This window comes from Otolemur garnettii, unplaced genomic scaffold (assembly GCF_000181295.1).
Source record: "Otolemur garnettii isolate 467f Iridium unplaced genomic scaffold, OtoGar3 scaffold00112, whole genome shotgun sequence".
Classification (NCBI taxonomy): Eukaryota; Metazoa; Chordata; class Mammalia; order Primates; family Galagidae; genus Otolemur; species Otolemur garnettii.
This window is the reverse complement of record NW_003852507.1, coordinates 615,926-625,676: the sequence shown is the minus strand read 5'-3', so window position 1 is coordinate 625,676 and position 9,751 is coordinate 615,926. Positions and strand designations below refer to the sequence as shown.

At 54.9% G+C, this 9,751-nt stretch overlaps 1 protein-coding gene across 2 annotated transcripts in view; it reads right to left on the bottom strand.

Annotated features, from left to right (window-relative positions):
* Positions 1-9,751, bottom strand: part of GIT1 (GIT ArfGAP 1) — a 17,212-nt gene that overhangs the window by 2,345 nt on the left and 5,116 nt on the right. Inside the window, exons 2-17 of one of the 2 annotated variants that reach the window (XM_003797120.2) lie at positions 7,519-7,652; positions 6,962-7,074; positions 6,753-6,858; positions 6,005-6,222; positions 5,826-5,920; positions 5,460-5,502; positions 3,061-3,109; positions 2,725-2,797; positions 2,049-2,146; positions 1,554-1,665; positions 1,285-1,418; positions 990-1,142; positions 642-872; positions 494-547; positions 225-311; positions 54-127 (exon numbers count right to left, since the gene is read on the bottom strand). In XM_003797120.2, the coding sequence (XP_003797168.1) occupies positions 54-127; positions 225-311; positions 494-547; positions 642-872; positions 990-1,142; positions 1,285-1,418; positions 1,554-1,665; positions 2,049-2,146; positions 2,725-2,797; positions 3,061-3,109; positions 5,460-5,502; positions 5,826-5,920; positions 6,005-6,222; positions 6,753-6,858; positions 6,962-7,074; positions 7,519-7,652 (1,774 nt within the window). Of the gene's footprint in view, positions 1-53; positions 128-224; positions 312-493; positions 548-641; positions 873-989; positions 1,143-1,284; positions 1,419-1,553; positions 1,666-2,048; positions 2,147-2,724; positions 2,798-3,060; positions 3,110-5,459; positions 5,503-5,825; positions 5,921-6,004; positions 6,223-6,752; positions 6,859-6,961; positions 7,075-7,518; positions 8,106-9,751 lie in introns of those variants that run through there. The other variant, XM_023517492.1, reaches the window with a different exon arrangement.

The window sequence follows — 9,751 nt, the reverse complement described above, 5'->3', positions numbered from 1 at the left end:
AAAGCTTGAGGCTCTGTCTCAAAAAAAAAAAAAAAGACCCAATGGAGTCTCACCCAAGCAGCGGGTCCCCGCTTTGCGTGTTTTCATAGTCGCTGTCAGCACCACTACCGTGGCGGGAAAGCTTACTCTGGAGGGTGAAAGAAGCGGGTATGTGTGAATACACAGCCTCCTAGTCCACACAGCTCCCAAGCCCATCCCTTGGGCACTGGGCATGGAAACATTACCGTGTGGCGGCTTCCTTCCTGGGAGCACGACAGCAGTGGGGAGGAAGGAGTGAAGGGCACAGCTGAGGCAGACACTCCCTTCCGGATCTGAAACCCAGGGCAGAGCTGGAGTCAGTATGTCTTCCCCACCTCCCAGCTGCCCTCGTGAGGGCAGGGACTGGTGTGTCTAGTCACCTTTAGGCTCAGCATCCAGCATAGAGCCTGAAACCCCCTTAGACTTAGCACCTACTGGCTGGAATTTGGACCCACCTTCCCCAGGCCCTGCTTACCCGGTAAAGGCCAGCAGGGATGTGCACTGGATAGATGGCATCGTCCTCTAGCTCCTGCGAGTGTTAGCACAGTGAATGTCACAGTGGGCCCTGTGGCAGTCCTGGCCCTCTGTCTCTCCCCACACTTTGAGACCCAAAGGCAACTCACGGTGCCATGGAAAGGCTGTAGTCGCGTAGTGAGCTCATCCCCAGGAGGGCCCCCAAAGGGCTTCAGGGCAGAGCCTGGTTCATACATGGAGAAGGCCTGGCGGTCCCTGCGGTGGGTGCTCCCACCGGGCCCCATGGGTGTGTGTTCTGCCCGTTCACTGGGGAGTGGAGGTGTGGGCACTGGTCCTGGCGGCTGCCGGAGCTGCAGGTTCTCTGCCTGCAGCTTGTGGATCTGTCAGTGTAGGATGGTTTAAGACTCTGAGTCCAGCGGACACCTGAACTGGGTTGGGGCAAACATCCTTCCAGGAGTCCTGGGGCTCCCCACTCCCACCACGGCTGTAGCACTCACCTCCCTCTGCAGCCTCCGTAGTTCATCACTCAAGCTACTGTTGACCTTCATGAGCTGCTGCACTTTTGCCTCAGAGGTAGCCAGGGCCTTCTTCAGCTCTAGGTACTCCTGCAGCGTCACAGCCCCATCGGACAGGTCTGAGGAGTCCATGCTCTACAGAGGGAGATGTAAGCCCATCAGCCATCAGGGGCTGTCCCCAAGGCCCCTGGGCTTCTATAAGATAGAGCTGGGCCTTGATAGAGGCTTGGGGTGAGGACAAGGGGAGAGAGTGGGAGGGGAGGGACAGTGCTCAGACCCGGGCGCGGTTGTTCCGTGTGGCGCCGGCACTGCGCAGAGGCTCCTGGTCAGTGTCCTCATCAGAGGCCACACTGTCGTAGTCGTGCTGGTCGTCGAGGTCACTCTGGCTCCGCGCAGACAGCTCCAGGTTGTCTGAGGACACAAGGCCTGCCACTCAGGGCTCACTCAACCACACAATCCATCTATCCTACCACCCGCACACAAGGGGAGCACAGAGAACACCCTACAACAGTGGCTGCCACCCGCACCCTGACCATGCCCTCCCACCTGTGGGACTACTCAGGCTCTTGCCCTGCTGTCTCCGCTTGGCCTCGCTGAGAATGTCAATGATCAAGGTGGCAAACTCTCGGGCATTAAAGCGGGCCAACTTCTGTCGACCCTGCAAGGCAGAAAGGGCCAGGCTTGCATGAGGAGGCCCCTTATGGCTGATGCACAGGGTGAGGACAAAGTAGCAAGGTGACACCCTGTTATCTGACTTAACTACAGCTAAAGAATCCCAATCCAACTTTACCTGGTCAGTCAGCAGCCAAGCCCACTCTACAGGCCAGGGTCAGGCATGGCAGCTCTTGGGAAGGGGCTGGAATACCCACCAGAGCTCCTAAGCAAGTGTTCAAAAGAATGGCCTCTTCCCCCTCCCCAAATCCCAGTGCCAGCTGGGCCCTGAAGAAGGCCCTGGTGAGGGGTATAGAGCTGGCCCAGGGGCCTAGGGAAAGACCCAGGCAGAAGGGAGACCGCCCCAAGGCCCCAACTCTGTCCTCTCACCTGATTCCTTGTGGCTGAGTATTCTGGGTTAACAGGCAGGAAGGGCACAGCACTGCGCTCTGTCACCAGGGTGCTGTGGTTCTGGGTAGCCAGCCACACTGTGGGGGAGGGACAGGAGCAGATCAGCCTCTGTGGCCAGGCCCCCACAGCGGAGCTGGGGAAGCGCTGAGCACAGCCTTCCTAGCTCCCCCCATGCCCGTTAAGCACTTATGTTCAAAACAGGGTGGTCTTCAGATGTGCAGAGCTAGGATGGGTCAGGGCAAGGCTGGGTGAGGCTGGCCGGGACTGACAAAGGAAACAAGGCCAGTCCTGCCAGTCCAGACCCAGAGCTAGGCTGGAATCTGGTTGTGGCCAGGAAGGAGTGATGCAGGGGGGCGGAGCGGGACTGGGGAGACAGCCAAAGTGGGAGGCTGCTGAGTGGTGATGAGCCCCAGTCTGGGGGATGCTGGGAGGAACAGGGTGGCCGCCTCCAGCACAGCACTCTGCCCAGCCAGGGAAGCTGCCAGGCAGGCTCACAGCCACAGAGCTCGTCTGCAGGCCTCTGAACCAACCCCAGACACTCCTTCGTCCCACTCAAGGACCAGAGACCCTAGCCAGGCCCCAGCACTTCCCCTGCAGGGTTGGTACTCTTGTCCTAAGTGTGCAGGCCTCTGATGCTCGCCTGTCCCTGACTAACCTGCATCATTTTCTCTTCGATCCACCTCGTCATATACATCCATGGCAAGTTCCTCAAAAAGCCGGTTGCTGAGCTGGAGACAGAGAGAGGAACCCAGGTTTTGTCAAAGCAATCAGCCCCGAGGCCAATAAGGCCAGCTTGCCAGGATGTTGTGAGACTTGGAGAATGGCATGCGTTCCTATGCCGTGCCCAGCCCTTAGTCTCAGAAATGGCTAGTAGTCCTTGTGCTAAGCTCCAAGTGGGAGAGGCTAGAAAGGGAGGCCAGACCAGTTGATTCCCTTGTGGGGATGCTAACAGGAGGGGCCTGGTAAGGCCAGCGGGGGGCAGGAGACTCACCGCCTGCAGTTTTTTCTTGGCAGCTTTGGCCAATTCGGATAGGTCCAAGCTGTGGATAGATGAGAGAGATAGGAAAGGGGAGGAAGGGAGAGATCAGACATGAGAGGTGGCCAAGCTCTTGCTGGTGACTGCCCAAACATGCAGGGACCCAAGGGAGACAAACACCCCAGGTGCCACACACCAAGTGCCTCCCCGCCCTACCCAACCTCCAAGGCCTGCTGCCCCAGCAGGCTCTGTATACCTCTGAGACATGCACTTTTGCCGAGATCTAAGTCCAGAGGAAGGCAGCAGAGGGAAGAACAGGACAGAGGCAGCAATTACGCAGGAGCAGGGCAGCACACGCCTTCTCACAGCAGGCCCAGACCCATCTCCACACACACCCGGCCCAGGGGGTACAAAGCTAAATTCCTCTTGCCCCCAATCCTGCTCCTCCTCTGCTTTCTCTCTCATTGACTTGTCACTGTACCAGTGTCAGCTACCTGGCAGTCAGGTAGCACCTCAGCACTTCACCTGAAGTCTCCTTCACCCACAAATCCTAGCCAAGCTTCCCAGATTCTCCCATCATTTCCTCTTACCTGGGCTTTGCAATAGTTTCTTTTCTTTTTTGGGGGGACAAAGTCTCATTTTGTGGCCCTGGCTAGTGTGCTGTAGCGTCCAGCTCATAGCAACCTCAAACTCTTGGACTCAAGCGATCCTCTTGCCTCATCCTCCCAAGTAGCTGGGACTACAGGCACCTGTCACAATGCCCAGCTACTGCAATAGTTTCTTAATCTCCCTATTTCTAGTCTTGCCTCTATAATCCTTTCTCCATCCAGCAACCAGGGTGACTTTTTTTTGAGTCAGGATCTCACTCCGTTGTCCAGGCTAGAGTGCAGTGGCATCATTATAGCTTACTACAGCCTCAAACTCCTGGGCTCAAGTGTTCCTCCTGCCTCAGCCTCCTAAAGTGCTAGGATTCATAGGCATGACCCACTGAACTCAGGATGATCTTTTTGAGACATGTGGCTGCACTACCCCTTGCCATAAACACTGAAATAACAACAGGTGCATATGGCATATTCATATTTAAACGAAAAGCTCACTTAAAAAATATGCTAAACACTTTGCATGCATCATCTTATTTAATCCTCTCAACAGAAAATCAGGTACTATCATCCACATTGCCAGAAGTAACCAAGGTTCAGAGAGGGTAAATAGCCTGCCTCTCACACAGCCAGTGAGTGGCAAAGCTGACTCCACATACCTGTGGTCAGCACATTCTGCTCTTGCCGAAGCTCACAGGGTGGCTCATTCTTTTGCCCATCTCCATTCCAGTCTTGCTCCTGGGATCCCCTGGCTCACATTATGCTCCAGCCACACTGAGCTGCCTGAGCTCCTGACCTGGCACTTCTAAGCTCTGCTTCTCTGCCCTGCTTCCTACATTCCCTATAAGGGACTATAATCACCTGGCTAGGCTGCCTCCCCGTCTAGACTGTGAGCTCCTCAAAGGCAGGGATCATATCTGAGTTACCTCTGTGGCTCCGCTGCCAAGAGCAGCAGCTGCTCTGGGAAAGTGTTCAGTTAACACATCATTGAATGTATGCCTCCATGCGGGTGTGTTCAGCACACACACACATATACACACACGCACGCACAAGTGCGCAAACACACACACACACACCCCATGCACAATCAGACCGGAGAAGGAGGAATCTTGGGTTCTAAAAACAGAGGAGGTCTGGGTGTAAGGATCTGCATTCCCAAGGCCTGACTATGCCCATCTGTCAACACAGGCCTTGAGGAGGGAGAGAGGCTCCTCTCTCCAAATCCAGGCCAGCAGGCACAGCCTGGCAGGAAGCCGTGGCCATCACAGGCAGCCACCAGGTGGCACCAGCATCCATCTTGTGGGCAGGGTGAGTGACTAGGGGTGTCCAACACCACCAGGGCACTTGAGGCCTCTCAGATTAGAGGCAGAAATATCTCATTTGTTCCCTGCTCTAGAACCCCTGCCTAATTTCTAAACATACCACAAAGGTCTGGCCAGTAGTCTTGAAGTCACTCAGATTTCTAGAGCCCACCCATCTTTTCAATGAAGAGCAGAGGTTGTCTAAAGATTTTACAGTGGGGTCAGTGCCACTGGAATAGAACACAGTAGTCTACTCTCCCAGCCTGGGAGTCCATGTACTAGTACCTCCTAAGCCCTCCATGTGCTTGCTAGTCATGGGGGTCAGGCTGTGTTGGCCAAGTGCTGAGCTGAATTTTCTTACCTGCCTTGGTACCCAGCATTAGGGACTGAGGACTAGGCTGTGGGATGCCTGTGTCTCCATTCCCTGGGGGATGGGGAGTGTTAAGGGTTGGGAGACTAGGCATCTGCATGGCACGAAAAAACCTCTCGGAAGGGGCATCAGGTGGGCACTCACCTGTCAGCCATCTGTGGGATGATGTAATGCCCATTCTTGTGATCTGAACAAAAATAAAAATGCCAAGTCACTCACTGGTGCTGTGTGGATTCAGCAGCTGGGAGCCCACCTCACTGCCATGAAGTGTTCGGGTTTTAGGAAAGAGGACAGACCACCCCCAAGAGCACTGGGAGCTGCCTGGAAGTATGCCCACCCCCATTCCCTAGCCACAGAGTGCTGCAGCCCAGAGCCGGCAGCAATTTCACAGGAGCCAGTTGCCTAGCAACACTGTTCCCCAGCCGCTTTGTCACTATGGCACCTGCTGCTGGGGTGTGTCCAGGTCCCACCTGCCTGGCCCAGCCAGGCCCGCCCCCATGCTCTGCTCACCCGGCTTACGTCCACAGAGGTAGAAGGCCAACCGGTCAGTGAGCTCATACTGGCACTCGACTAGCCTTTCTGCCAGTTCATGGTGCCCCGCCTGCCTGTGGGAAGAGGGTAGGGCTCAGCCCTGTAGCAACAGCCCACTCCCCCACCTACCCATGCCTCACCCTTCAGCCAGCCCTCACCTGGCATAATCAATGGGTGTGCGGCCATTAACGTCAGGGGAGCCAGGATCAGCCCCATAGACTACAAGCAGCTCAGCCTGCAGTGTCTGCCCTGCCTTAGCAGCCACATGCAGAGGTGTGGTGCCCTTCTCTGGGTGGAAGAAGTTGGCCTGGGCACCCAGGGACAGCAGGCGCAAACATGTCTCCAAGTTGCCCGTCCGCACACTTGAGTGCAGTTGCTGCAAGGAGCAGAGTATGCAATAAATATACGTGTGCACGAGGTGCACCAATCCGTCCCCAAGCTGTACCTAGCCCAGGCTGCCCTACAGAGTGCTACCAGTTCCAAAGGGCTCTGCCAAAATCAGACTGTGTCAGGCAAGACAGAGGCTTCCCACTAGGGGTTAATCCCAATTAATAATAGCTGCCATCAACTGCCATCTACCATGTGTGCTGTGTGCTCTGCTTGATTTCTTTTCCATTTTACAGATGAAGAAATTGAGGCTCTAGAAGGCTAAGCAATTGCCCCAAGCATTCCCAGCTTTTAGGTGGCTGCCAGGAAACTCTAGCCTTGTGTGTCCAATTAGGAGCTGAGGGAGCCTTGGCCACAGGCAGCTGGACTGAGCAATCTTGTCTACCCAATTTCTGTTCTCCCATGACCTTATTGAACTTTGGGACGTAAGGCCCAGTGGCGACAAAGGAGAAGTCTTCAGGGTGTCAGGGGTGAGATGAGGAAGAAAGGCCCACCCATCCGTTTTAAGGCCCCTCAAACCTTGCTGAGGTCTTTGGCAGTGACCCCATCATCATCCCGGCAGGGAAGCTTGTGCACAAATGCCAGCATCTGGTACTTGGCCCTGATGAACTCTGACTTGATGGGGCTGCACAGGGTACACAGGAAGAAATGAGGAACAGAGTAGTAGGGACTAGTCATCTTGCCACCTCTGGGCCCCTCCCTGCCCACCACTCCTCCAGCCCACTCACTGGACTTTGTCTTGGGGGTTGGCTTTGCGCCGCCCACTCTGCACTTGTGCAGGGTCCAGCAGGGAGTGCTCCCAGATGGAATTGGCCCCGTTGCTGGCGAGCGTGTGCACCATCTGTGGGGAAGAGATGCCAAGTGAGAGGGTGCCCATCATGTATGGGGCACTGGGGGAAACACCTCCTGTGTGCCGGCTGCAGCTGGCATACCTGAAAACAGTACCAAGGGGGCCCACTGGGTGCCTGGCACCATTACATTTCCATCTAGTCTGGCCACCCACAGATACGGATCTCATTTAGCATTTTAGGTTGCATGGTGAGTGTGCCAAGGCTCAGAGAAGTGACTTGCTCATGCCACATGGCTAAGTGTCAGGACTGGGGTGAGAGCTCCCTTTCTGCCTTAGGTGAGTGTATGGGTGGAAAGGGTTGAGGTTAGGCTCAGCCTTAGATGGGTGCTTCCCTTTGTAAACTGCAGATTCCAGATAGGAATCTGTGGGCATGGGGGAAAAATGCTCATGCTCAGCACACTCTGTGGGGAAGAACCACTCAGCCTAGCCCTGTACCTGCAGCAGCGTGGGAGGCCAAGCGCTGTGGCGAAGGTGCTTGACAATGGAGATGTGGCGTCCCAGGCTCCGGTGCACACTGCAGCACTCGTCACACACCAGCACACCCCTGCTGATGGATGCCCAGCCAGGGTCTGCCAGAGTGAGGGCAAGGGTCAGCCAGAGCCAGACAACAGGTGAGACCTCCTCAGCACCTGCTCCGGGCCTATACTGTGCATGCTTCAGTACTTTATACATGTCGACTCACTCAGTCCCCACAGCCTAGGAGCTGGGACCATCAGTACATCCAGGTTACCCAAGGGCTCACCGCTGGGGGCTGACAGAGCCATGACCTTTCTTATATCTCTTTGCTCTTCTGGGATGTGCATTCCCCAGGACCTATTCAGCAGGCACAGCTTCACAGTCATACCACCCGTTGCACAGCCTTTTCCCAGGAAACAAGGCTGCTGCCCCAGTCCCTCCCACAGAGAAGCAGGAATCCCCTAGGGTATGAAACCCTGATGCTATGTGCCAGACACCCCTGGGAACCCCTCCTACTCTGGGTCAGTCCCAACTCTCTCCTACATCCAGGCTTCTATTGAAACCTGCCTGATAGGCTGGACCCTCCACTGGCTCCTGCCACTATCCTTGTGTGGCAGGTGAGGGACCCTTTCATGCCTGTGCTTCCTGCTGCCATTGCTGAGGGTATGAGCTGGAATTCCTCTTAAGGAGGATGGACAGGCTTGGTGCCTGTAGCTTAGTGGTCAGGGCACCGGCTACATGCACCGAGAATGATGGGTTCGAACCTGGCCAGGGACTGCTAAACAACAATGACAACAATAACAAAAAAATAGCTGGGCATTGTGGTGGGTGCTTGTAGTCCCAGCTACCTGGGAGGCTGAGGCAGGAGAATTGCTTAAGCCCAAGAGTTTAAGGTTGCTGTGAGCTGTGATGCCACAGCACTCTACCCAGGATGACAGTTTGAGACTCTGTCTTAAAAAAAAAGTAAGATGGACAGAGCAAAGGAGTCAACCTCCATTCTGTGCACTCCGTGTACCAGCTCAGTGCATTAGTATGACTCCTACAACTGTCAGGCAAGGTAGGAAATGCTATCTCTGCTTTGCAGATGAGGAAACAGTGGCTCAGAGAGGTTAGAAGGCTTACTCGAAGTTGCACAGCTAATGAACGGAATTGCCAGGATACAGACCTAGGCACTTGGCCACCTGAGACTATGCCATATCCATACTTGCTGCTGTCTCTCTGCCCCTGCAGCCCTGGATGGGCAAGGCTCTGGGAGCCACTCTTTACTCCTTAGGGAGAAATAAACTTTGGAAACAAGAAGGCAGGCCAGGATTGGGTGGGAGCTCCCAGGGTCCTTCTCAAGGACAGAGGAGATCCCACCCATCCCAGGCCCCTCTGGGACAGGGGGAGGAGACAGCTGCATACAACTCAGGCTGCGGAAAGGTCACGGGGGGAGAAAGCAGCCATTGTGTGCCACCAAGAGTGGGGGCAGGGAGCCTCTCTCCTAGGACACTCTGCTCTTCCCAGGTCCCCTCCCCTGACTCAGAAAGCCCTGTCCTGGTGGGGTTGGGGGCTGGCTTTCTGTCTTGCTCCAGAGCACTCAGGGTATTCAGAAGTAGGCCCCCACAGGGGGAGAGATAGATTTATGGGAGATGAGACTCTTCCCCAAGCAGAAAGGAATTCTTAGGCCTTTCTCCAAGGACTTCCATCAAAATTCTCAGGAGAAGGCTCGGCACCTGTGGCACGGTGGTTACAGCACCAGCCACATACAGCAAGGCTAGTGGGTTCAAACCTGGCCTGGGCTAACTGCAACAACAAAAAAAATAGCCAGGTGTTGTGATGGGCGCCTGTAGTCCCAGCTACTGGGAGGCTGAGGCAAGAGAATTGCTTAAGCCCAGGAGTTTGAGGTTGCTATGAGCTATGATAACACAGCACTCTACTGAGGGTGACATAGTGAAACCTATGTCTCAAAAAAGAAAAAAAAAATTCCCAGGAGAAGGCCAGGTATGGTGGCTCACATCTGTAATCTTAGCATCTGGGAGGCCGAGGTGGGTGGATCACTTGAGCTCACCAGTTCAAAACCTGCCTAAGCAAGAATGAGACCCCATCTCTACTAAAAATGAAAAACTGTGGCAAGAGGATTGCTTAAGCCCAAGAGTTTGAGGTTGCTGTGAGCTATGATGTCATGGTACTCCACCAGGGATGACAAAATGAGTCTTTTTTTTTTTTTTTT